This window comes from Haplochromis burtoni, unplaced genomic scaffold (assembly GCF_018398535.1).
Source record: "Haplochromis burtoni strain Fernald_Lab_line unplaced genomic scaffold, NCSU_Asbu1 Contig_182, whole genome shotgun sequence".
NCBI lineage: Eukaryota > Metazoa > Chordata > Actinopteri > Cichliformes > Cichlidae > Haplochromis > Haplochromis burtoni.
The window spans coordinates 35630-63411 of record NW_024582543.1 but is presented as its reverse complement, the minus strand read 5'-3'; the positions used below and the strand labels follow the sequence as shown (position 1 = coordinate 63411).

General features: G+C 39.2%; 2 protein-coding genes across 3 annotated transcripts; both read left to right on the top strand.

Annotated features, from left to right (window-relative positions):
* The first annotated feature begins 732 nt into the window (after positions 1–732).
* slc2a11l (solute carrier family 2 member 11, like) lies at positions 733–15968 on the top strand. Its single transcript, XM_005934584.2, has 13 exons — positions 733–5420; positions 6458–8387; positions 8689–8787; positions 8883–9043; positions 9171–9295; positions 9408–9537; positions 10392–10540; positions 10634–10821; positions 11053–11163; positions 11705–11806; positions 13457–13532; positions 13649–13776; positions 13880–15968. Exons 2-13 carry the CDS (start codon positions 8364–8366, stop codon positions 14084–14086), a joined length of 1500 nt encoding a protein of 499 aa, XP_005934646.1. The 5' UTR covers positions 733–5420; positions 6458–8363; the 3' UTR covers positions 14087–15968.
* A 109-nt stretch (positions 15969–16077) lies between these two features.
* On the top strand, positions 16078–27576 carry nt5c2l1 (5'-nucleotidase, cytosolic II, like 1). Of its 2 annotated transcripts, none has more exons than XM_005934583.3 (18): positions 16078–16236; positions 17300–17373; positions 18048–18165; positions 18278–18373; positions 19395–19486; positions 19608–19665; positions 19782–19875; positions 19968–20021; positions 20097–20180; positions 20605–20640; positions 20729–20836; positions 20918–20984; positions 21083–21253; positions 21330–21381; positions 21888–21948; positions 23575–23751; positions 23841–23931; positions 24023–27576. In XM_005934583.3, exons 1-17 carry the CDS (start codon positions 16178–16180, stop codon positions 23928–23930), a joined length of 1491 nt encoding a protein of 496 aa, XP_005934645.1. In that variant the 5' UTR covers positions 16078–16177; the 3' UTR covers position 23931; positions 24023–27576. The 2 variants fall into 2 exon arrangements, with proteins under 2 accessions (XP_005934645.1, XP_042081694.1); XM_042225760.1 differs by lacking the exon at positions 16078–16236 and adding an exon at positions 16265–16639.
* The last annotated feature ends 206 nt before the right edge of the window (positions 27577–27782 follow it).

The following is a 27782-nucleotide window of genomic DNA, read 5'->3' as shown; positions in this document are numbered from 1 at the left end:
CCACACAACAAAGTAAAGCTATTTTTCGGCTACGTGCCTGACACAGAATCCACCGTATTAGCCAGAGGTCCCTTTACTACGCTCCGGAGCCGCGGACCTTCAGTAACAGTAATAAATCACAGCAATAGCACATTCAGGTAGTTGTAAACAGCATGATAATATATTAAGTAATCCAAAGTATTCAGAATACGTTACTCTCATACTCTCACGTAACAGAATATATTTTGGGGCATGTATTCTGTAATCTGTAATGGAATACATTTTAAAAGTAACCTTCCCAACACTGATGATTAATGAATTATATTAATGAAGAAAACTGCAAAACAAACTAATAAAGTGGAAAAATGGACTGATTTACCCCTGTGTGGCTGATGCCATCACAGGAAGAAGGCGGTCATGTCGTATGAATCACATTTTCTTTTGCATCATGTGGATGGTTGGGTGCCTGTGTGCTTCTTACTGGGTAAAAAATAAGACCAGGATGCACAACAATGAGTTTCTCTGTATCAGGATTTAAACGAGCACTTGCTTGCATCTCGGTGCAGATACGTCAGCACACCTTTAGGAGACTAGTGAGTCTATTCCGCCAGGATAATGTTAGACAGATAGTCATAATGTTATGTCTGATCGGTGAAAGCACCAGTCAATTTTCATAGTTTTTTTTTTTTTTTAAGTATTTGAGTTTTAGTTCCAGTTTTATTTTAATCCTTATTTGTGTTTTGGGTACTTTCTTGTCTGTCTTTCTTTCTCTTTTTGTGTGTGTGTGTGTCCTTTCTGGGTCTCAGTTATCTGCTCTCCCTGTTTTATTTTGGTAAATACTTTTCTTTGTGCCTCATCCTGTCTTTGTTCTTTTCCTGTCCTTGTGATGGCCTGCTCTGCTGTGAACTGTTTGTGCTCACCCTGGCCTCCCTTGCGTAAATTTATTCTTTGTGCTTTCCTCCAGTCTTGATCAACTAGCCAGTTTTTCCACTTCCTATTGTGTGTTTAGTGGTTTCTCGTTCAGACTGGCTTGGTTATATCTTCAGTTTGATATTCTGCTTCTCCCCTTTTGTTCATCTGTATGTTTAATCAAGTGATTACAACCTCACCTCCCTGAACCATAAAAAAGTGATTTTAGTTTAAGTTCATTGAATAGAAGTAGGATTGTGATTGCTTTGTGTGTGCTCTAAGGAAGCCTATTCAACAGTTTTCTTTAGTCTGATTCTCCACAGAGTCAGTGGAAGTTCTGATAGAGACCCCCCATCCCCATAATTTATTGCAATCATGTGCCTTTCATTTTAGCTGAAAGGGTTGATTCCTGCCAAGCAGGGGTGCAGTGTTTCTGGAAATAATCAGCCGAGAGGAGAGGTTATAAAACTGTTAGACAGTTTAAGTCACCCTGACCAGACTGGAGTTAATGAGGATATAGAAGGTGTGTGTGTGAACCTGAAAAGCTCCTTGTAAAGTGAACCTGTTAGGCATTCATTATTTATCGTGATCAAGCGTTGCCATGGGTCTCCGTCTACTTAGGAGGACTTCACGAGTTTGGCACCAGGCCTTGAGTGTCAGTTTCTACTGCCAAGTGTTTCTGAGACAGCCTGAAACAAAGAGTCCAGACTCAGAAATACAGAGTTATTTCCTGGGAATATAAATGGAGAAACTGACACATTGTTCCAAATCTAAAGTCAGTGCAAGGGATGGAAGATGCAAAACATGTCACTGACACATGACAAGAGAAAACACCAGACTATCACAGAGCCAACACAAAGAGACAGACAACCATTTGCCCTCACATTTACACCTCTAGGAAATTTAGGATCAATAATTATCCCAACCCCACTAACTGCTTGTCTTTGAACTGTGGGAGGATCCCAGAGGACCCGGACAGAATTCACGCAGATACATGGGAGGAACATGCAAACTCATCTGAGGTGACTGTGTTAAGTACTGCACCACCGTGCTGCTTTTCCCATTTGTGTACTAAACATTCTTACACCATACACAATATAAACAAAATCTCTACCGTGGTTAAAAGTTTGCAAGAACCGAAACTGCTTGGATAAAAGTGAAGACAGTTTGGATAAATGCAATGGAAAAATAACAGCACTCATGAAAATGCTAAGTGACACCTCGGTTTGGAGCAGCTTCTAAGGCTGACTTCATTTAAGGCGTTCTTCACTGATTCATTTTGCACTTCTATTAAACTGGAGGGCTCACAAGAGACCACTTAAAACAAGAATGAGTTTTGCCTCCATCTCTGTGCGGGGATGCTTTGGCTGTCTATATACAGAATGTATATTAATAATATTATTATTGTTATCATTACCATTAAGTGAACATTTGTCCTGCTGGTGATGCTAAATAAAAGGGCTAGGGATCACCAGGGTTATTAGGGTTTGTCTTATGGATATCTGGTAGTTGTTGACACAGTTTAGTTTGAAGTTCTTAGAAAATATAAGAAGAGTCTCACTGCTTTGCACCCACTCAAAACCACTTTGGACATTTATTTGAGCAGTTATTTTGAAGCATTATCTAAATGAACCTTAATTAAATTACATTTTAATGGAGACATAAAAAGTACATTTGTACAATCACCAGTTCAATCTGATAAATGCAGCTTCAAACCTGCTGACTTTGCTTCAAATTTAGGTTTAACAAGCTTTCCTATTTTAACTTGTACTTTCACCCTTGTATTTGCTGTTTTAGCACAGATTTCAGTTTGATTTTCTTTCAGTGGCATCTTTCTCTCTCTTATAACATCCCAGGCCAAACCCTGCCAGATAAAAGAAACAGTTCTCACCTTCTGATGGAGGTAGCATGGCATAAAGGAGTGGTTCCAAGGGCTTGGCGAAGAGCAGGAGGTATTCTGATCCCTAAGGAGAAGAACTTCTCATCCATCAGCCACTTTCGTCAGTTTAGCCTGCTGAATGTAGAGGGAAAGATCTTCTTCAGTGTCTTGGTCCAAAGACTATCTACTTTCTTGCAAAGAAATAACTATGCTGACAGATCAGTGCAGAAGGCCAGCATCCGGGGCTTCTTGGGATGTCTGGAGCATGCCACCGTCATCTGGCACCAGATTTAAACTGCCAAGAAAGAACGAAGAGACCTTCATCTGGCCTTTTGATCAGTTCTGCGTGAGATCTTGTGGATGGATTTCAACTATTTCAGTGTACCAAACAACATCACAGGACTGGTCAAGACCTATTTTCAGGATTTATAGTTTTGTGTGAGAGCTGAGAACACCACCACAGCCTGGCAGCATCTGGGAATTGGAGTTATGGCAGGCTGCACGATTTCTCTTCTGGCATTTATCATGACAATGGAGTTGGTCATGCGGGCATCTTGGTGGGTAGCAGGAGATGAGAGACTCAGTAGTGGCCTTCGTCTTCTTCCCATTAGAGCCTACATGGATGACATGACCATCATTACGAAAACAAAACCATGTACTAGGTGATTGCTACAGAAGCTCCGGGAAAACATCGAATGGGCAAGAATGGAGTTTAAGCCAAGTAAATCTCACAGCATCTCCATCATAAAAGGAAAACTGACAGCCGAGCAATTCTATATCAGTGGAGAACCAATTCCAACAGTCTTAGAGAAGTCCATCAAGAGCCTGGGACAGTGGTATAATGCAGATGTGGCAACTTGAACAACTAAGGCAGAACATGGCTAACGACCTCAAGCGGATTAACAACACTGCACTCTGAGGGAAACTGAAGCGCTGGTGCTTCCAGTTTGGGTTATTACCCAGACTACTGTGGCTGTTGACAGTGTACGAGGTCTCACTCAGTCATGCCAATCAACTAAAGAGGCTAATGAGCTCCTACAATAAGAAGTGGCTCAGACTTCCTAAATTCCTCAGCAGAGTTGGAATCTACAGTGAACGGATACTGTCATTGCCTATCCCTAAATTGAGGCTTGAGATCACACTCACGGAATTCCGGGACCCAATAGTGAGAGGCACTGCTCCCACCCTAGCAACAGGGAGGAAGTGGACCCCAGCCACAGCTGTGCCACGGGCCAAATCTGCTCTTCGCCATTGTGACGTGGTGGGTCACGTCCAACTTGGCAGAAGAGGATTTGGTCTTGGAGCAGTAACACCTCTGTGGCAACAGGCATCTGTAACCGAACGTCAAAAAATGGTGGTGGAGGAGGTACGTCGACAGGAGGAAACAGTAAGACATGCCAGAGCCATAGCGCTGGCCAAGCAGGGTCGCTGGATGAATTGGGAGAGTTTTGAAAAGAGGAAACTCACATGGAGTGAAATCTGGGGAATGGAGTCTAATAGGCTAAGTTTCATCATCCGAGCGACATACGATGTGCTACCTTCCCCAATAAATCTGCAGCTGTGGTTTGGAAAGGACCCATCTTGCACCCTGTGTACAGTCACAGCAACACTCAAGCACATCTTGGTTGGTTGTAGGACTAGCCTTACTTAGGGCAGATACACATGGAGACACAATCAGGTCCTCAGGTGTCAAGCTGAGAAAATTGAGAGCAAGATAAAATCCATCAACGCTCAACCTTTCATGAACCAAGAGGAGCGTCAGTATTCATCAGCATTTGTCTGGGAGGGGGACAAGCCGAGGACTAGCCCTTCAACCTCACTGAAGGTTGCCAGGGATTGGCAGATGAAAGTGGACTTGGATCAGAGGCTAATTTTTCCCACAGAGATTGTAAGAACTACTCTGCGACCAGACCGCGTCCTTAGGTCTAACTCCCAAAAATTTGTGTACGTAACTGAGCTGATGGTACCATGGGAGGAAGCAATTGAAGAAGCATTTGAGCGTAAGACACTGCGCTATGCCAACTTGGCAGCTGAGACAGAGGACAGAGGCTGGGAGATCAAAGTGTGCCCGGTGGAAGTGGGGTGCAGGTGCTTTGTTGCCAGTACAACAGCAAACCTGTTTATAGAGTTTGGGATCAGAGGACAGGCACGACAGCAGGCTATAAGAGAATTAGCTAACACTGCTGAGAGGACCAGTCACTGGTTATGGCTAAAGAGGGCTGACCTCACTTGGGTAGCTAAGGCAGTCTGCTAGCCGTGAGACACACACCCAGGTTGATTGATCAACCCGTGGTGGGCCTGCCTCAGGAGAGGGTGTCAAAAGGGTAGAAAACCTAACAGTAGAAATTTTGCTGGTTGACTGATACAGCTGGCTAAGAGCCTACTGGGAACTGTGCAGTTCATGAAAGTGAAACCTAAAGGAGGAATGAAAGAGAAAAAAAGAAAAAGAAAAAAATGTTCTGCTCTTCCCCCCTCTGCTCTTCTTCCCTTTTCTGGGAGGCAGTGGGGAGGTAGAGCGCACAGCCCGATCCAGCGGGGAGGTGCGGGATGCCAGGCACTCTCTGCTCTCTCCTATCTTGTCTCTTTTGTCTTACTTCTCTCTATTACCTTTTCTATTCCTTTGAAGAAGTGAGGCTCCATAAATATTAGAGAGGTAAGTATTATTTCTCAGTTGCGGTGAATTGATAGAAGAAAATAAATTGTAGAAAACTAAACAGAAGAAAGTAGAAGAGAAATAACAATTTAAAAGTTTATTTTAAATTGACACACTGACACACTCTGGGGCTTGATCAACCCTGGCAGGGCCTCCTTGGATGAGGGTGTCTAGTGATAATGGCCGAAACACCCGATGAATCCAAGGTCCACTACTGACGATGTGTCCCAAATTTTAATATGATAATGTAGACCAGATCTCTAATCCCTAAACCTAACCAAGGAAGGTAAAAAATGGTGGATTAGCCTGGGGATAAAAGACCAAAACACCCTGTGAAGTTGAGGCACACAATGATGTGTCTCGCTGGTAAAGTTTGTGGGTTGCCTTTCCTCATAACAGCCATCCCTCAAGACTTTCTCCATTTGAAGCAATGCATTACCAGGTATTGTAGCATCTAGTCCTTTTACTGAATGAAAGTAGTCTCTGATGTTGATGGGGACCGAGTGCAACTGAGTTAGCAATCATGTGATATGTAAGTGCTTAGAAGACTTGGTCAGAAACCTCCCCAGTGGGAGACGGCAGAGCATGTTTAAATAAACCCAGCTTAAAGGTTCAGAACTTTTCAGAACAGAGCCTAAAGGAGAGAGCACGAGTTAACAAAGAAAGTTGATAACGCTGATGTCACCCCTATTATTGCTGACGGGGTCTTTATGTTTTCTGAGGATAGCTAGCACAAAGAAAGCATCATAATGTTGAAGTGTCTTTGTAGTACCCAGCAAACATACTACAAAGCCACACCAGGTCACGGTGATAGTGTACCATGGGGCACATAGTATGGGCTTGGGACCCATCTGGGGCTCCAGCCATGTTTGCTTGGTATAGCTGGTCTCAGTTAGCACACAACACAGATTGCTCATGGTTTAACTTTGCTCATGTTTCACCAACACCATTTAAAACCAGTGTATTGTATTTAAGTTCTAGTTGTTTGTTTTGATAGATCATCACAGTATTTTGACAGGAATGTTCTCTTCACACAGGAGAGTGATGGGCAGGTGGATGTGGCTGCAGTTACAGGCTTATAAAGAAGATCGGCCTATGCTTCTCAGAGTGGGAAGTCTGACATAGAGACTCACAGCTATTCAAAATAACTTTTATCCAGCAACAAAGTCAGAGAATTGAACAGCAAAGTGTGCAACCTGTACAACATTGATACTGATGGTTTTATTTTTGCCCTGCATTAGTAGGTTTTTCATGAATATTGTGGGTTTTTTTATATGTATGTAGGTTTGCCTTCCTTGGTGAAATATATATTTATGTATCTTTTACTGATTTCAGATGAAGATCATTTTCCCCTTTATCCCCATTGTTTCTTTAGTCCTTTTCACTATTGACAACAAGTCAATTTGGAGCCCAAGTTAAAGATTGAATCCTTTATAATTTGATCTGAGGGTGCATGTGTGGTTCTCCAAAGAAAGAAAAAACACACTGGTTCATCGTTCAGTTCGCAGTAATGACTCCGTAAGAAAAGTCTTACAGCTTTCTCATAAAGTGTCAGCTGTTTCTCCTTCAGTCAAGCTGAAAATACAGCCTCAACGGCAGTTGCAAAAGCTTCATTCACCAGCAGGAATTTATTTTTTTAAGTTCTGGTCTTTCAGTGCTTTATTGACAGTGTTTTTAGTCTGAAGCTGACTCTGCTTCCTCTCTGGAGGTCAGCTGTGTGACATCTGGCTGCATCATGTGTCAGACACAGACACACTGTCTCCTTGGGACAGTTGTGCACAGCTTTTGTCCTTTTTGGAGAACCGGCTTACTTTTGAGAACCAGATGTTATGTAACAAAATTTGCGCTTTTCACAGTGAAGCGTCTTACTGCTGCTTTTGATCGTTCGTTGATAGTTTATATTTGTGATTCTGACTCTGAACCAGAGTTTTGTAATAATAGGTGTGTTGGGCCACTCTTGTTTTTCTAGTGGAAACGACTGAAAGGGCTTAATTTGGGTATCAAACCTAAGAAGCAACACTTTGAATAAATAGACATCTCACTGTGCCTTTCAAAGACAGATTACTATACACAATTAACAAAGGATTTAGAATAAAAAGAAACTCCCACACAATATTTTTTTTTTACAAAACAAAAGTGCAAGACCAATGTGTTTCTTTCTTTGCTGAAGAATCTTCCAGCAACATCCAGTTTCTCCTGTTCACTGTTTGTATAACTGAATGAGGTATGTGCAAACATTAAGGAAGTTTTGATGTTGGTTGTAGCTTAATGTTTACTGACAACTGACACTGAGGTTTTCCCTGTCTGGATAGCTAATACATTTTCCAAAATGTAACCTTTCTTTTGAGACTTATGGCTCTGTATCCCTTCCATGAGATGATTTTCCTGTTGTGTTTTGTGATGCAATTCTCCACTAAGCTTTGAGACAAATAAAAATAGGTTAAAGGTTTTGGCTTAACTTCATAATCACGTCTTTGTCTCTCTCTGTGTAACTTTTTCAAACTTTTAAACAGATTGCAGGACAATAAATAACTTTTCTTTAGAGCAGCCTGTTAACCCTCTCAGGCCCAAATTAATTTTTTTGTTGCTAATGCACAACCAAGTCCTGCAGTGGTACTTCTGAGTAAAAAAAACCTCATTAAATATGTATGTGGGGTAATCAGGTTGTTAGTTTTTAACTGTTGCAAATCTGCAACTTCTGCCTGGAGAGGGTTAAGGGTCTTTCATGATCACTGGGCAGAATCCTTAAGCAAACAAAAGTCATGCCCACATGACTTATTCCACATCAGACACATAACTTTTTAAGTTGTTGTTTTTGTTCCAAACACCTTTATTCTTTGGCCCAGAAAAAAGTTAATCATTTCAGCGCTCAGTTAAATGTGTGCTGCATCCATGTGAATGATCTGAAAAGACTTCTCACCCGAAAGCGACAGACCTACAACAATGATTCAGCACTTAGGACTCCTGGTAGGTGACAGTTAAAACTATTTTTGTTTGTCTACATTATGTTTTTTGAATTGTGAATGGCTAGCTCAAGCATATAAATGAAAGGAAAACTTCTTTTTTTTGATATTTAAATGACTGCTGTATATGGAGAATTGACACAATCCATAAAAATAATTGAACATACAGACTGACAGATGTAAGTTTAGGGAAATGTGGTATTGAAAAATAAAAATTTGATTATTTAGCATGATTGACGTTAAACAAAATGTACCTACATTTTCCATAAAAACATTTCTTGATTTCTTTAAAAACATTTTTACAGGTAGCTTATCCTGTTGTATTTGCTGCCATTTTTGTGTGTGGTATCGGTGGGACATTTCATTATGGATACAGCGTGTCTGTGATGACCTCCCCCTCTGTTGTAAGTGAGATACTTTACTAAATTAAAATACAGACAACCTTAAGCTGTATTTTCAGCATGCATAGACAAGTCTATACCTGTTCACCTTGTTGTAGTTTATAAAGGAGCTGGTGAAGCAAACATGCGTGCAAAGATACGGTCTCTCCCTGGAGCCATGGCAGCTTTCGCTCATCTGGTCCTTCACAGTGTCCATTTTCTGCATTGGGGGTTTACTGGGGTCGCTAGCAGCTGGTTCACTGGCGTCAAAATTTGGCAGGTTGGTGTACATGAGCATAAAAATTCCATATTCTGTTTAGCTATTAACATGGCACTGTCAAAGACATGCATAAATAGATGTTCTGCGTTGGCCTCAGGCTCTAAGTCTCTGTTTTCCTGTCCCATAGAAAGCGATGCCTTTTGTTAAACACCTTTGTGGCTATACTTGGCAGCGTGTTGATGCTCTTGAGTAAAACAGCCATGTCCTTTGAGATGATCATGGCAGGACGATTTTTCTTTGGCATTAATTCAGGTAACCTTTTGAGCAAACTCACTGGAGCTAGTTTCCTGGCTGTCCAAACTGTCACCTCATTGAATCTGGTCAGATTGTGTATGTGTGTTGTTGATTTTTCCTGTTACTTTAGGAGCCAGTCTTGCAGTTTATCCAATGTACGTCATGGAAATCGCTCCTCGGAAGCTGAAAGGGATTGTTGGCGTGTTCATTGGTTCCTTCATGTCTTTGGGGAAGTTCTCTGGCCAACTGCTGGGGATCAGGTGAGGTAGCCTACATGTGAAAACGAAAGTATCTCACAGTCCTGTGAAAAACTAAGTACATCTCGTGATTCTAACACCTTCAGCAGAAATAACCAGAAGTAATCATTTTCTGTATAACATCATCATTCTCTCATTGTGGAGGAAATTTGGCTCACTCTTCTTCTCAGCACTGCTTTGGGCATTCATTTAGCTTTCTTAAGAGCTCACCACAGCATTTCAGTCAGGTCTTAATTTTGACTGAGTCACTGCAGCCAATGCAACAGGACTGCAAAGGGTCAGATCATGTGGTATTACAATGTGGGACATATTCACATATTTGTAGACATTTCTTTGTGGACTGGTAAATTTCATCTGGCCATTTCTCTATAAGATGTTCTTTTGACCTGTTACCGTTAGCCTAATTAGATGCAAAATGTTCCTTCAACTCCTTAGTAAAACTTAATTTCCCAGCCTTTCATTGCACATTCCCAGCTTTTTTGAGCTGTCTTGTTGCCATGAAATTCATCATGAGCTAATATTTTACATGAAATTTTAAACAACATATCTTTTCTATTTTGAACAAAATCTGAAATTTGAAAATCATTTGCATTCAGCTTTTATTTGCATTCTACACAACATCACTACTTTAAGGTTTTTATAGTATTTAACTGTATTTCTGAAAAACAGTCCTTTATGGTTCGTATTATTTGCAATTTATTTAAGTGCAATTTATTGCACTTTGTTACCGTGTATGAAAGAATTATATGCAAAAAATCTTTGTCCCTTTAAAACTTTTCATAACTGTGTTTTTGGAAGCATGTTGCTATTTTAGATATTAACCTGTGATAACTTGACTATTGATGTTATACTTGCAGTGAGTTACTTGGTACAGAGAAGCTGTGGCCCTGGCTGCTTGGTTTCATCGGTTTCACTGGGTTGTTTCAACTCATCACCCTGTTCTTCCTGCCAGAATCTCCCAGCTTCCTGTTGCTGGACAGAGGAGACCAACGAACCTGTGAAAAAGGTGTACAAAAACATTTTTAGCCTTAGGGGATTTTTTTTACTTAGTGACTGTTAACTTACCATTTAAATCTCATGTTTTTTCATGCCACCTTAGCTTTAAAGCAGCTTTGGGGCAATAAGGACTACAGCAGAGAGATTGAGGAGATGCTGGAGGAGAAAGCTGCCCTGCAGAGTGTCCGCAGCTACTCAGTGTTGGAGCTGATTCAGAACAAAACGATCCGCTGGCAGCTGATCACTGTCGCTGTAACTTTCACCTCAGTGCAGCTCTGTGGCATCAATGCTGTGAGTGTATATGCTAGAAAGAGAGGAGTCTTTCTTTCACCAGTCTCTGTAATCTCCTTTTTTAGATTATGTTCTTTCAAAAAATCCTGTAATGTCCAAATATAATAAAATGTAATAAATACATAACTAACAATAACAGTGAAATATTCAGCAGGAAAACTGGCCAGTTTCAGTAAAATGAATAGAAACATTACACAGTTTCTTATCTGTGTATGTTTAACTTCTCTACAGGTGTACTTTTATTCTTTTGATGTGTTTCGTGCGGCGGGAATCCCAGAAGAAAAGTTACGATACACTGCCTTGGGGACCGGGCTCTGTGAATTTTCTACTGTTGTATCCTGTGTAAGTACTCTTTCACTGATATCCAATCATGTTTGTATCCAATAAAAAACGGACTGTCCAGCAAAATATAGGTGCTCAGCTCAAGAACGACAAACTTTAAAGGACAAAAAGTAGTGCAGCACAATGACTGATCCAAAGGTGTTTACTTGTGCAAACAGACTAGACAAGCATTTCAGCAGGTGGAGCCAGAGTGGACAAAAACTAACACGGGCAACTTGTGTCCTATGACTCATCGTCATTTCTTTGGTCAGACTTCTGTTGAAATGTTAGTCACTTAGCACAAGCCAATTTTAGGGAAACCTTGTGTTTAACATCCTGTAAACACTCTATCATTAATGTTTGTTTTATTTACTTCCTGCTGATGTATCAAATCATTTAAGGGAAAAAACGTCTGGAGGTCTCACCAGTGATGTAAATGCCTTGTGGCAGCTGTTTTCATGTGTAATCGTAGCTCCCCCATGTGGCTGTTTAATTAATTGTTTAATTTTAATTCTGTGCAAAACATTTACAGCAGCAGGCTAAATCTGTTCTCATGTTGCAGTTCATGATTATTAACAGAACAGGAAAAACGGCCCTGCTCTTCAGAGGCTACGCAGGAATGTCTGTGACACTAGTTTTCCTCACCATCACTTTGTACCTGCAAGTAAGTCACTGCAAAACTAACCACTTTTAAAAATATATTTATATATACACTACCAGTCAAATGTTTTAGGACACATAATTTTTTTGCATTTTTTAATTGAAAATTACGCTGTTTAATGTCTCATTACACCCTGAAATGAAAGCATAGTACAAATAAGCTGTTGGAGTTAAAAGAGAAATCATGGAATCAATTTATAGACAAAAATGTATTCTAAAGTTTTGATTTATCAAAGTAGCCAGCTTTGGCAGATATAACAGCTGAACACACCCGTGGCATTTTTTCTGCAATAGAAATCCAATATTCTTCAGGAAGTTCTTCCCATATCTTTTGCAGAAGTTCCCATAAATAAATGTGTGACACTTGTAGATTGCTTTGCTTTCACTCTTCTTTCCAGTTCATCCCAAACCAGCTTGATGGGGTTTCAGTCTGGAGCCTGTGCTGGCCTCTCCATGTTTTCAAGCTTATTATCTTATTCTTTTTTTCCTGAGGTAGTTCTGGTAAAGCTTGGACTTATCTTTTGGGTCATTATCTTGCTGTAGGATAAACCCCAACTAGGCGCATACCCGAGGGTGTTGCTTGGGGCTGCAGAAAGCTGTGGTAGCCGTTTTGGTTCAGGGTCCCTTTCACTCTCACAATCAAATTTCCTTCCCCACGTTTGACAGTTGATACCACACACTGTGAAACCATCCTTTCGCCTACTCGAAAGGGTAGTTATGATGGGAAGATTTCAAATTTTGATTAGTCCATAATACCTTCTTCCAGTCTTCAGTAGTGCAATGGCAGTGTTTCATGGCCCAGGCAAGCCTTTTGTCTTATTCGGATTATTCTTAGCAATGGCTTTCTTATTGCTACTTGTCTTGTTAAACCTGCTCAAAGTCTTCTCTTCACAGTTGAAACTGGGACTTGCTTATTACGACCTCTATTAAGCTGTGCTTGAAACTGTTGTCCTGTGAGCCGCCTATCACGCAAACTGTTAACTCTCAGAAACTCGTCCTCTGATTCAGTTGTGGCTTTGGGTCTGCCAGAGCTCTTCCCGTCTGAGTTTCTGAGTGCCTTTTGATGTCGAAGGAAACTGTACTCACTGACACCTTTACTTTCTTTGCAATTTCTCTGTAGGAAAGACCTACATTTTTAGGTGCTATGATGGTCTGTCTCTCTTCCATTTTTCTCGCCATTTTTGTAGCCACACACTTTCTGTAGTACAATACTGTTCAACTGATGCTCACGAGGGCATGGTACCACAGTGTGTTCCAGCACTGCTTTTATGCAGACAGAGGGGGCAGTAAGTAATCCAGAAAAGTTGCAATTAGTAGCACCAGCTTTCAATGGTTGATCAACCTCCATTGCTGAACGACAGCTTTAAATTGTTAACCCATTTTGTGTTCCCCGAAAAAGACCTTTTTTAAATAATTTTGAAATGTATATTATTTTTTAGTTTTGGGTAAACTTACCTTCACAAAAAAAAAAAAACAAACATCTGGCAGTTGACCACTTACCTTTGTACCATTTCAAACTATTCACTGGACTTGAATGACTTGAATTGTGATAAATGACTGGAAAAATTGGGGTGTTCTGAAACCTTTGACAGATAGTGTATACATCTGCATATTTGAATAAATAAACAAACTTAAACCCTTTCGCTTTCCTCAGAGTCAGGTCTCCTGGATGCCGTACTGCAGCATGGTCCTTATTTTCCTCTGTATAGTCTTTTTTGCCATTGGTCCAGGTACGTTTATCTCTCAAGCTAATATTTCTAAAGACTGTAAAATTAACACCAAGAAGTTTTTCTTTTTGACCAAACAATGAGGAGATCTTATTGTAGCATGTACATTTTCCCCAAAGTTGGAGTTACACCTAGTCTTCCAGGGGAACTCTTTGCTCAGCCTTTCAGATCGGCTGCGTACACAATCTCTTGCAGCCTCAACTGGTTAGTCCTGTTTTTGGTTGGGATGGTCTTCCCCATCCTAGTGGTAAGTATGTTAAAAGTATGTAAAATGTGGCATATTTTTAAGATCATTTGAAATGTGTCAAGCACAAGGACTGACAAATTGCCTCCAAATGCTTTATTTCCAGGAGAAACTGGATTACTTTTGCTTTCTCATTTTTCTGTTTTCTTGCTTCATCTGTGGGCTTTATATGAAGTTCAACGTCCCCGAAATCAAAAATAAGACACCGCTGGAGATCGCTGCAGAATTTGATAAGATGCATTGCAAACCCAAAAGAGAAGACGTCACTGAGAAGTACGCCAATAGAATCATATCATACGAAACCAAACTGTGATTAGATTTATTAAAAAAAATGAAAATATGCTGTTAAATGTGCAGCTTGAATTAGTCACTGTATGTCAGACAGACAGGATATGAATGACGTTAATAAACTTTTAGGATTAAACTGGTCATCAAGGACATAGCACAGAGGTGGGTTTTTTTGTTTTTGTTTTTTTTTACTGATGAAGGACATTCACACTGCACCAACATAACTGTGTAATACAAAAAACAAATAAATGACAGAAAAGTCATTTTATCTACTATAAAAACGTATTTTCTTTTTTTCTTTTTCTTTCTTTACAATGGGTACGCAGTAAGATAAAAAAACAAACAAACAAAAAATTAAATATAAAATAGGACATTTTCTGTCAATGAATAATTTATTTCTGTTTTCATACCTGAACTTTTTTTGTAATTTTTAACATTTCTGTCAAACATTTTCTTACAGTTTATACCCGAACTTTCTTTCATTTACTACAACAGTATAGTATATGGCGTAGAAAAACTGAGCTGTGCTGTTGTAACTGCACTTCTTTTTCTTATGTTAAGATGTCTTAGGGATTCAGTGTGTAGTTAAATGTCTTTACACAGACAGAAAGGAGAGTTTCACTGGTCCAGCCCACTTATGATCAAAGTGGGCTGCATATGGCCCATGACCCATATTGTGAGTTTGACATTACTGACACGTTATAGATCTTTCACTCTTGTTTGATTATTAAAAAAATGATTTTAAAGTGAGTTGTAGCAGCATTTTTTTCTATTTGCGTTTTCTTACTTTACTCTAAAACTTTAATATCAGACCTTAAAATATTGTTGTGTTTGCTCTTGTGCTTTTTGCTATAAGCTATGATTTTTAATTTCTTCTCAAATGTGGTAAATCAACCATAAATTACACAGTAATATTTAACTCGTCTGAAACATGATGCATTTCTATAGTTGAAACTGCTCCACAGTCTTTTTCCATCCTGACCAGTTGTATCACTGGAGTGCCGTTTAAATACTGATGACGTTTTTCCACCTGTGTGACACTATATATAGAAAAAGAGGGTTGGTTATGTCATGGTGGTGTGTCATGCAGATAAGTCCCAGCCCAAAGGGACTTACAGTACAGCACATAGAGAAACAACCGCAGTACACAAACCACAAATGTACAAAACATGAGTTTTACAAATAATATTTGCTACAAAACAAACAAAAAAAAACAAAAACTGCGAAGCTCAAGTTTGATGTAAGTTACTAAAAGGTGAAGAGATTTAAAAGCATACTTGAAAACGCATTTTCTTATTTTTTTTAAAGGGGCAATGCAGTTTAACATATATGGAGCATGAGACAGATGTGCAGCACATAGTATACAGCTGTTGCCTATTTCCAACACTTTTCCCTTGTTGGGCTTTTACATTCACAATGCATAAACAAAATGACAACATTCAATTACGTAAAAGCACCTGTGTGACACTATACATATGAAGTTAACAGTGTAAAAACGAAGAGAGGGAGACTGAAAGAGAAATGAAAACGATTTCCAATGTATGGATGCTTGTATACAGTTTTTCTCTTCCTGGTGACCCTTAAGGCTGCTTTGTGCATAAATGTGAGGATGAGGATGTGTTTCTGGGTGAAATTGGACAGTATGTCTCCAAATTGTTGCTGCTACTTTGAGCGCATGCTGCTGATAACGCTTCTGCACATGAAACGCAAACCAAATGATTCATAAATCAAATATCAGAAATGTTTTGCTTTGATACATGCAGCGTGTACTTGAGCTGCTCGAGTCGCAGCGGGACTGACAGCCATCAGCAAAACTCCCATTAGTTACGCACACATGTAGCCTGTGCACATGTGTGTGCCTCTGATAACACAATCTACCCACTCCAAGCTGAAAGCTCCGCAGCACCATGGGTGTCAATGCAGGGGGGCGGCAGGCTGCGTGCGCGTGTCCCACGGCCGTTTACGTCATTAATGAGCACTTAGTCAAAAGGAGGGGTTTCAACATGTGCACAAAAACAGAGAAGACGCTCAGCGGCACGCCTACAAAGTTTTGGGTACATTTGAGAATTTAAATACCTCTTTGAAAAGAGGAGCTGCACATCAGCAGGTGTGGACCATGGAGGCAATGGACACAAGCATCTCCACCGAGGAGAAGAAGAGGCGCCTTGAACAAAAGTAAGTTCAACTGGGGTAATATTGCACACGAATATGTAAACTGCTGCTAATTGAAACACTTTTTAACCTAAAGATGAATTTCCACGATCAGAATTTCTAAGGTTTTACAATATATTTAAAAAAAAAAAGAACAAAAAAAGAAAAGAAAAGTCGTCAGTTTCAGCTCTTTCTTTGCATTTTTGCTGATCACAAGTTAATTACGTATTTATACATCATAAGAATACTGTTGCTCATATAATAAGTTAGACAATGAATTGCAAAAAATAAATTTAAAAAATCCACTGGTATATTTCCACAACTTCCAGTGCTTTCTGACATTCTGACCTATTTCTCTATTCTGAAAGTTTGCACTCTAACCTACACAACTATTTGAATCATCAGCTTATTCAGCTGCTTCCTGTCAGTAAGTGCTCCTGCATCAGAAACACTCCCTCGCTGACAGCTTTTATTTTCTGTGTGGAACTCAGGAGAAACACATTCACAGAACAAGAGCTTACAGATTAATTATTTACAGCAACTCTATATGTATGAACTGTCAGGAAAGGTTGAGACTGGGCCATCCTGGTGCTGCAGACAGGCCTCCCTGCTCTGTGTGGTTAAAAGGTAGCATCTGGGGGCAAATGATGTAGAAAATACATGACAGACAAAAATACGTCATGATTATTTTTAATATGTTGTTCAAAATACACCATGTTAAGTATTTGGCAGTCATTTCAAACATCTGTGATGACATTGGTTTTGATAACATCTTTAGCCTCCACCCAGCACCACCCTGACTTGAGGGACTTCAAGGGTAGGATAGGTTCAAACTAAGTATGGAAGTCTCTGAATTTCTTTGGTGGAAAAGAGAAATTAAATCATAGCTTCACACACTAAATGACTTCTGCCCCTTGAAGATTCATTTAATCCACATCTCAGGGCAGACCTGATGTCAAAAAGCCAAGACGCAAACGGAACCTTAGGAAACCCATTCTGATAAATGAAAACATCAAATTGACCATAGTGCATAAAAAATGAATTTCTATGACTGTCTGCCTTCAGCTGTGTTTCTGTTTGATCACAGGGTGTTTGTCAACAGAAGCCTGACGCTGGAAAATATTAAATGCTATGGCTTCGACATGGACTACACGCTAGCAAGTAAGTAAAAGCAAAAAAAAAAGTTTAATCATCTTTATTTATTCTATTTGATATTGAGTTATCTGTACTTCTCCTTGCTTTCTGAGGAACATGACTGTGTCTAGCACAGAGAGTCATGGGATTATTATTTACCTACAAATCCTTAAGTTTGCAGTGTTGTGATTATGTCAGCTATACAATGTTTACATTTGATACACTTGGCCAAGAACAGTACAGTTTATGTATAACTGTATAATAACGTCATTTTTACTTTTACTTTAACTTGGTTGTTTAATTTATGTTTACTGCACACTTTTAAAAAATTGCCACCTATTTATCTATAGTACAATATATAGAGTGTATAATGGTCTAGATACCAACAGGATACCATGTATCCTACCAATAAAGTCATTATTACTTAACAAAGGATAAAACCCTTCCCTGAGCAGAATGAAGTATAAGGTACTTAATCTATATTTGTTCATTTTTAAACTATATTTTGCTTATCATCTTTTTTACAGCATGTGTATAAAATATTAAATCACCCTGAAGATGCTACATGTTGTCTTCATTCATAATTTTGAACTCTCTGTGCTGAATTCTTCATTTTAGTTTCTGACTTTCCTTTCAAACAAGCTGCACAACAGTGGATGATTGTGTATTCATGCTTTTGCTGTGTGCATTTCTGCTTGCAGCGTATACGTCTCCCGACTACGAGAGCTTGGGCTTTGAGCAGATACGAGACAGGATGGTGTCCATTGGATACCCTCATGAGATTCTGCGCTACAAGTACGACCCCAGCTTCCCCACTCGGTTAGTTCCAAGTCGATTTACGCCACAATGAAGTAGCCAATCAATTCTTCTTATATTTTTTTTTTGTTCTTGTCTATTATTGATAAACCTTCTCCCCTTTTCTCCCCCTCAGTGGCTTAGTGGTTGACACTACATATGGGAACCTCCTGAAGGTGGACTCAAATGGAAATATATTAGTCTGCAGTCATGGCTTTCAGTTCCTCAAAGGGTAAAGTTGGAAACAAGTGAATACAGTAAAGAAAATGTTTGTATAATCTATTTTGTACTGTTTGGAATGATAGAGATCATCGAGGTGAGGACAGGCAGAGAGAAAGAGACAGAAACATAAAGACTAAAACCCAAGCAAGGCTGGGCCAGTTGGATTCAACACACACACACACGCACGCACGCACACGCACACACGCACGCTTGACGCACACACACACACACACACACACACACACACACACACACACACACACACACACATGTATATATATATATATTATGAAGTAATAATATACACCTCTATATATACCACTAGAGTTAAATTTATATTAAACAATCAAGATGTGATTAACTTATAAACTTTCAGCTTTAATTAAAAAATTACATTACAGTAATTTTTATACACAGTCCCCTATTTTCTGTGACAGAGGGCTCCCTGACAGTTTCATAGCCAGGTGAGGTCCTGGTCCAAGTGCATAACTATATTTGAAACTCAACAGGAGGTACAAAGAGCTGTCAGTGGGGAATGTGTATGAACATGGCTGTAATTCCATAAACTTGTTTTAAAAAAATCAAGTCAGCATAAAATTGATAGATATAGACACAATGTCAACAAACAGTTATCAACATCAGCGGTCTCACTTGTGTAATTAAGTCCCACCTTTTTTTTGTTGTTATAAAAAAAGCAACATCAGGTTTCCTTTTAAATATGAAAATGAGATATTACCTTACTGAATAAACACTGGTTTGCATTGATATCCAACAGACAAGGAAGAAAAAAGAATCTCAAAATTGAGTAGTTTTGTTTTGGCCTTTATATTGTCTCATTGAAATGGCTGTCAACTTCTTCTTTTTTGCTTGTAAATCGCAGCAGTCAGTACAAGCAAGTGAGTTCAAAGCTAAGAATTTACACAAACTAGATGTAAATTCACGCACGTCTGCAAAAATGTTTTTGTTTCTCTGCAGCCAGTCAGTGCATCTGGGTTGTTAACATTGATCCGTGTTATCATTTTGTGCCACAGTGAAGACATTCACAAATATTACCCGAACATGTTCATCCAGAGAGACGACACTGATCGCTTTTACATCCTGAACACTCTCTTCAATCTTTCAGGTATAAAATCCTGCACTCTGCTATACTTTGTGTAAATTTTGTTTAGCGTCTTTGCTTTTCTACAATTTTTCAAATTTTCCTATGCATTATAAACAATTTACGATTTATATGCACCCTGCAGAGACTTATCTCTATGCCTGCCTGGTTGACTTCTTTACTGGATGTACCAGATACACAAAGTAAGTCACATATTTTATCCATATTATATTAAACTATCATCCCACCAAGACTTGGAGAAATATTCACTGTTGAATAAACTCTTTGTCCCTTCCATACCTGTGTTAAACTCTTCCAGCCTCCTGAAAGGTTTCCAGCACGGTGACTTGCTAATGTCGTACAGAAGCATGTTCCAGGATGTTCGAGATGCCGTGGACTACACTCATGATACAGTGAGTTCACAAAACCCGCCAAAGTGCAATGTTAAACACAAAGAAAATGTGTGGACTTCTCAAAATTACAAAATGTTCAAACTGTTTTTTAGGGATCCTTGAAAGAATTAACTACCAAGAATTTGGAGAAATACGTTGTCAGAGATGTGAGTAAACTGAAAAGATTATCAGTCTGAGTTTATGTTTGCAGACTGAAACACTGAAAGTATAAATGTTTACAGCCAAACCTCCCTGTGCTACTCACCCGGATCAAAGAGGTGGCCAAGGTTTTCCTCGCCACTAACAGTGACTACTACTACACCGAGGTGAGTGTGCCATGACTAAAACCTTCCAACTACAAAGGAAAATTAATGCCCCCATCGTCAGCTACACCTTGCTATTACTAGGTTGGACCCCTTTTTCCTTCAGAATTGCCTCAATTCTTTGTGGCATAGATTCAACAAGGCCCTTCCTCGGAGAACAAATTCTGAGTCTGAATGTTGAAGCCAAAAGTTTGAGATACTGTTTCCTTTATGGCTCAAAGCAGTCTGGCTTCTCTGGGTTCTGGCACAGCTAAATGCACTGAGTTGCTGCCATGTGATTGGTTGATTAGATATTTGCATTAACAAGCAGTTGAATAGGTAGACCTAATGAAGCGGCCTGTTAATGTTTATGAGATCATTGTAAATGATCATTCTGCCTTTTAAATCATTCTAACTGTATATTTTACACTTTACCTTCTTCATCAAGGTCATCATGACATACCTGCTGGAAAGTAATGTGAAGGTAAGGCATCTTCAACTGTGGTTGGACTTTCTGTCCTCTAAAGAGAATCATGAGAATGACATTTTTAAAAAAAATTTTTTCCTTCCAGCCTGGAAGCCCCAGAAAGAGCTGGCGCTCGTATTTCGACCTTGTCGTTGTGGACACCAAAAAGCCGCTGTTCTTTGCAGAGGGGACTGTGCTGAGACAAGTGGACACGGTGTGAAAGAGTGTTTGAAGAGTTGCATCACAATGTTGAGCATCAACAGTTTCCAGTAATCTGTTTCCTTTTTATACACAGAACACAGGAAAGCTTCGCATCGGGACATACACCGGTGACCTCCAGCATGGAACAGTCTACTCAGGAGGTGAGACAGCACTGAGTTTTCCTTCGACTATTTTGTCCTTATTAGTAAAGTTCAATTCTGTTCAGTTCAGCTGCTTAACTTGTGTTTTCTGGTTACAGGATCCTCAGACATTGTTTGTGATCTGCTGGGCGTCATAGGCAAGGACATCCTCTATGTCGGAGATCACATCTTTGGCGACATCCTGAAGTCTAAGAAGCGACAGGGCTGGAAGACTTTCCTGGTCGTTCCTGAGCTCACCAAAGAGCTGCAAGTGTGGGAGGAAAGGAAAAGTAAGAACAATGATCCGCTCGTTGTGTGCTGTTTTACTGTGGTGTCATGGTTTTGATGCAATACTTGGTTTTTCAGATATCTTTGAGGAGCTCAAGTGTCTTGATCTCTACTTAGCTGAACTTAACAAGTGAGTCTATTTTTTGTTTCGGTATATTTCCTGTAGATATGTTTAGATTTGAAAGGCACTCAGATCTGCAGTTTTTAGATCGGTGAGCTTTACCATTACTATAATTTAAAATAGTTAAACCCAATGAAATAATCAACATGTTCTCATAAGGTGCAGGGTTCTATATGTGGCTAGCAGGTGGAGCACAAGCACCCACAAGCCCCAGTTTTGGAAAAAAAAAATCCCATCTTGTGTCATGAATAGATGGGATAGACTAACATTTTATTCAGTAACCATATGTAAGATTTTAAATGTTTTATTAATTCATGCATTTTTACTGGAAATTAAACAAGTTTGTTGATGTTTTGCAGCTCTTGAGATTCCAAACGAGAGAACTCTTCGCTGCGTATTTACTCACTAACACTAATGCTGATAAGACTTGCATTTGATTTTTCATTTCCTACATGTGACACAGTTAGATAAAGTGACATAGCACGTGTTCATTTTTCTATATGTGTCTTTTGAAGGCACCCAGACACCACCAGTCAAGAATATCGTGACATCGGTTCCATTCATATGAGAATGAAGGTGAGCTCTGCACACCACAACACAGTATTTTAAAGATTCCCACACCTTAGTTGTGGATGCGCGTAAAGTTCAATGCATTCGTACAACCTACACTGTACCTTCAGCTGGTATTAGAAATGCTTTTTTGGATTCAAATTCTGCCTCATTCTCTGTATGTTGAAAGCTCAAAGTCCTGCATGGGAGCTAAATTATCACCACCATGAAATAAATATGTCTCATATGTCCTGAGATATACCTGGAATACATTTTATGTCATTTTAAATGCATAAATGCACTTCTAAAATCTACCACTACGATAGCAATGCTTCACTATTGTAGCAGAAGAAAACCCAAATGTGTCTGTGCAGCATAACTGTCGTTCAGCACCATTACAGTTCACTTCACCACTTTGACAGTGTTTCTATTCCTTCGCTCTACATATGGTTAAAACTACACTTTTTAAAGTATTGAGTAACTTTCCACAGTCACAGAGTTGCAGCACTAGTTGGCACAAGTCACCCATAATGTTAAGCTTCACAGAATAAGTGTATTTTTTAATAGTAAATACAGGTCTTGGCATGTTAACAGTATGGAAGACATAAAATTGCCTTCGATGTTGAAATCATGTGCTGATTTGTATTTTATGGAAACTGTTCGGAGTCTCTTTACAATCCCCGATTACACTGACACGCCCAGTACCATAGACTGTATGAAAAAGATGGAACAGAGTCCACCAAAGGCTGTTCAAAAGTGGTAGCGAGGAGCAAAAGGTGAGTTTGGCTACAAAAAAACCTGAGGATGTAACTCATTCGTGTGTCATACTGAAGGATACCCAATCTTTCCATAAACCAGACCATAATCAACTTTTCAGTATGACTTAAAACTTATAACCATGAGTGTTAACAATAAAAGTGTTTGCTGAGGTCATAAATCAAGTGAACAGGGAGTCATTTTACAACAGACTTTTATACATTCTGACTTGTAGCCAGCTGGTGGTGATGCCCCCTGCTGGCCTTTGGAAAAAATACAGGTTTAAGGCACCTCAAAATATGCTTTAGTTTTCAGACCCTGAGGTTGTGTCTAGCTTTCATATACAGTCTACTGCTAAAAGGACAGAATAAAAGAAAACAGTACAAAAAAGTTTATGGTTAAAATGAAGCTGTTTTTGAACAAGAAATCATCCCTGAATGAGCAAGAATGAACATGCTCCTGGAATGTGTCTCTCATGCCAGAGACTTGAACTGTACACTGACACATTTCCTCTGTGGAAATTTACCATCCATGGACACTCATGGTGCAACATGATTTCCAACACAACAGCAACTGCACTCTGCTATGAAAACTGTAGAAGGACAGTAACACTAATGACCGAGTAACAGATAATATCTGTGGTCTCCAAGACTGCAGGGAAACCTCTGCACGCTCCTGAGCGTAACACGAATCTCCTTAAATCAACACGTCAGAGGTAGATTATGACTTTTGACTCCCTCTGTCTATAAGAAGTCTATTCCCAAAAAAGTAAACTTTCTTAGAATTAAATTGGACTAAGCAGGAAGTCAGATTGGTATATTTTCACTCATCAACATTTAAAATGTTCGATGTGATGTGTGCCATTAAGCCACTGCATTGTTTATTTTATACTTGCAGTTGCTGACCTACAGGATGGACATGTCATATGGCCAGATGGGCAGCCTCCTGCGCAGCGGCTCCAGGCAGACGCTGTTCGCCAGCCAGCTCATGCGCTATGCAGATCTGTACTCTTCCTCCTGCCTGAATCTGATGCATTACCCCGTCAATTACCTCTTCATGGCTCCTCCAGTCCTGGTCAGCCCTCCTCTTTGGTCAAACATTACAGAAAGGAGATGTTTGTCTCTTTCATCATTTATCCTGAGAGTCTTTTTTTTCTCACTCAGATGCCCCACGAGGTTGTTTCTGAGGCATCTCCAGACTTTGTGTCATCGCCGCTTACTCTCAACAGCTATCCTCTCACAAACAAAAACTGAGGTAACAGATCTTTATGATGAACTGTATTTCTTCTCTACATCTGTTCATGTTAAAAAGTTCACGAGTAGTTCATTTGTTTCTTCCATTGCAGTGACGGCAGAGTCAGACTCAGGGATGAAGAAGCTACAGAGTAATGTGCATCTTCTTGTCATTAACATTTCACACACTGAAGACGGCTGCTTGTACCCGTGCACACATGAAGGGTTTATTGTAAACCTAAGGTGCACACACTAGCACGAAATTAACTTACTGCTCCACATGCACGCTGACAGTTTAGGATTTCAAACAGAAACAGACTCAGTGTTTTTACTTCTAGTTTTAAAGGTTATGTAATGGTTTATTTTAAAAAAAAAATGTTAAAAAAAGGAGCTTTACTCCATAATCTGTTGAATTGGTTCAATAAAACATTCATAAAATCCGTTTTTATTGTTCTCAATGAAGTAAAGCTCCTAAATAAGCATATAAATCAGTTTTGTCTAAAAGAGATAAATAATATTCAGAATTTTTTTTGTAGTTGTTGCAATCACAGTTTTTAGATGTGATTTTTCACACAAAAATATAAGTATTATTATTTTAAAGCTCAGCAACAGATCGTCTAAACTAGGAGGCAAAATCTTAAAAATATAGCAATGTAGCATACTTTAGGAAAAATAACGTGTAGTTAAAGATTTTACTTTCTGCATTAAAGTTTTTGTCCAGTGGGTGGCGCCTGATCACCTCTGCAGCCCACCTGAGGATTGATTCTTGTGTGGTTGAATGAGTTTATTTTTATACCCACAACAAACATATTGAATAGTTTTATCTCCTGAAACAAATATTTAATCTTCCAAAAAGCTCTCATCACTTTTATACCAGAAACATTTTTCTCACAGCTGTTGCAGAAGCTCGTCTTGATCGTTAAACTTAAATAAGTTACATTTATTTTGAATACATGAAAACAGAAGCAGATGTTAATATCAGGAGCCTCCATCTGGGTATTCATTCATCATGGAGAGCACCAACATAAACAGATGTGATGCAATCCATGAGCAAACACCTAAACACACTCACAAATATGTGTGGCTCTGCAGGACACAGGGCACCTGGACATTTAGCATTTGTTCTCCTTCTGTATCTCAGGAACACACACGCACACACACACACTTTCTCTCCGTTGTTACTGTAGGATTTCCGCGCTCATGTGTGATTGTGGAGGAATTTTCTATCAGAGTGTCACGATGGTGAAAATGGTGAAATCCTTTACCATCAGTGACGCTTCACTCTGGAGCCAAACTTCAGCTTCACAGTGATGTGCTGATTTATTTTATTTATTAACTACTTAGAGCATTAGTAAAGATGATGGAATCTCCTGTGTGAAGAGATTAAACGTGAATCTAACTTAATCTAAAGTCATCATTGTTTTAAAAATATTTCAAACTTTCAGCTGCTTTAAGATTAACACAGATGAACTTTTTTGCGTTTTTTCGCTGGTTGCTTCAGATTGTTTTCAGATAAGCCACGAGAGGTAAATCCAATGCTCAGTTTTCAATCCCTCCTCCTCCTTGTCAAAACAGGCACATAAACATTTCCTTGATGATTTCACTTCTTGTATCGGGGCTATTTTGGTTTATTTGGATTTCTGCCTGCCCATTGTCTGTTGGTCACCCGTGTTTATTGTTGCTGTTTCTTGAGTCATTGTGTTCGCTTTGTCCTGTTGTATTTTCTCACCTGCACAAATCAGCTGATCGCTTCTGTTTAATCTGCTTTTGAATGAATGCATTTTGTGAGAATAACCCACACTCGGCGTCCGCTGCTATTTGATGTTCAGTGAAACTAAAGCAGGCTCTGATGATCAGTTTGTCGCTGTGGTAAATTTTCATTTCATCATTAATCATTTATCACATCAGCATAACGAGCATTTTGTGATTGTGTCAAATTCACTAGTTGCCTCTGCACTACAGCGCATGTCCTTTGGATGGCATTAAACTGCCTCTCTGCAGCAGGGATGAATCTTTGAAGAGGGTTAAATGATGGGCACGGTCAGCACATCAGCAGAGAGGCTGTGCATCTTCATTTATCTCTCAGCAAAGAAAAGAGCCGAGAGAAACGACAAGTTTTGCTTTTCTTTTCAAATGTACCAGCTTCCATTTTTAATATGAAAATAAAGCATTGCTTCCTGTTTCAAATATTTTGAAAGTTGCTGAAATACAATACAATACAATACAATAATTTCCTTTTTAGACTTGTCCAAAAATCAGACTAACATACAAATCTACCCTACGCATCACACAATAGCCACCACACCGCTCTCTGATGGGAGAACTGTAAATCATAACTGTTTGTCTTTAAAATAATTTAGCGTCTGATCACTCCTTTAATAGCCTAACTGCTTAAACAGAGGAGGAAGAGGAGTGCCATCAGGATCCAAATTAGGGCCGTGACATTAATAGTTTCACACCAGCATTATTTTTGGCAAACAAAATTCACAGCAATGATTTTTATCATGATATTAAAGGAGAACTTGAAACACGAGTAGCCATAATACTGTTGGTGAAATCCATTAAAACATGTATATGTTCTGTGTTTTGGGGGGAAATGAATGTGACTCAAAATCCAAGTGCACAGACGTGGTGAAAGAGTCTGTGGTTATGAATTTCTAAAAGCATATAATGGGAACAATTATGCAAATATTTTACAATATATGCAACATGTGTATTACTGCCACAGTTTAGATGTATTTTATCATCAGTCAGGGTTAACATGGCACCCCGGCTGAACGATGACAGCATGTCTGCTCTCCAGAGAGCTCATCACACCGTCGAAGCATCCAGAACCTGCTGTTTGATTTAAACACAGTGGCTAATGTGCTTTTGGTTGGAGGCCTTTCTGAACTGTTTGTTGCATTTATTAGAATGTGAAAAATGTCACCACACTGAATGGCTTTGCAAAGTGTGAAAATGCCAAAGAAATCGTTAATAATTCCAGTTATTTGCTTTGTTATGCAGCGAAAGCAGCATCACTGCACGAGAGTGAAAATGTATGGAATGCCAAAGTGGTTTTAGATCTGAGCCTACAAATAAGATACTATTGTTCACAACAAACTAAAAAAATCATATTTTATTTCTTGTTCATCATCTACTTTGCAAATGGAAGGTTCGGTGAATATAAACATTTAAAAATAAATTGTGCTTACTTACACTGAAACAAATGGAAAGTCTTGGAGGTGTAATTTGAAAGTTACTGGTGGTTTTTACTGCTCCGGCCCACTTACAGTCAAACTGGGGTGTATAAGGCCCATGAAGTCAGATGAGTTTGACCCCCTAATGTTTGCCATATGAATTTCAAACCTAATGATTTTCACTTTGTTGATCCTATGCCTTTGCTGGGTCATTGTTTGCATTTACAAACATTTTTCCTCACTGCGTGTGAAGCTCTGAGTGTTTTCCCCGTCTTCCACTTGACTGGATAGTCTACACCAAGTGAAATTTAAACCCAAATATATACTTTTATTTTTTCCACGACACAATAACACCGATACGGTTCACACGTACTCACAATAGTTGATTATTTAAGGCAGGATTTCTGCCATCTTTCTAAACTTTCTAGTTTCCTCTCAAATTAAAAATGGAGTTCTGTAAGTTTTGCAAAAAATATAAATAAATAAATGTTTTCAATAAATGCAACACAATTTTGCAACAAGATCCAGAGCGAAAATCTGTTTGTGCATCAAAACTGTCGAAGCTGTAAGTGCACCCTGCTAAACCGTCCGTTTAAGGCCTGCAGGGATTTCAAAGTTTAGGTACAAAAACTGACAATTTTCATGTTTTTTTTCCACCCTCTACTTTCTAATTACTTTCTAGACTTTGTCACTG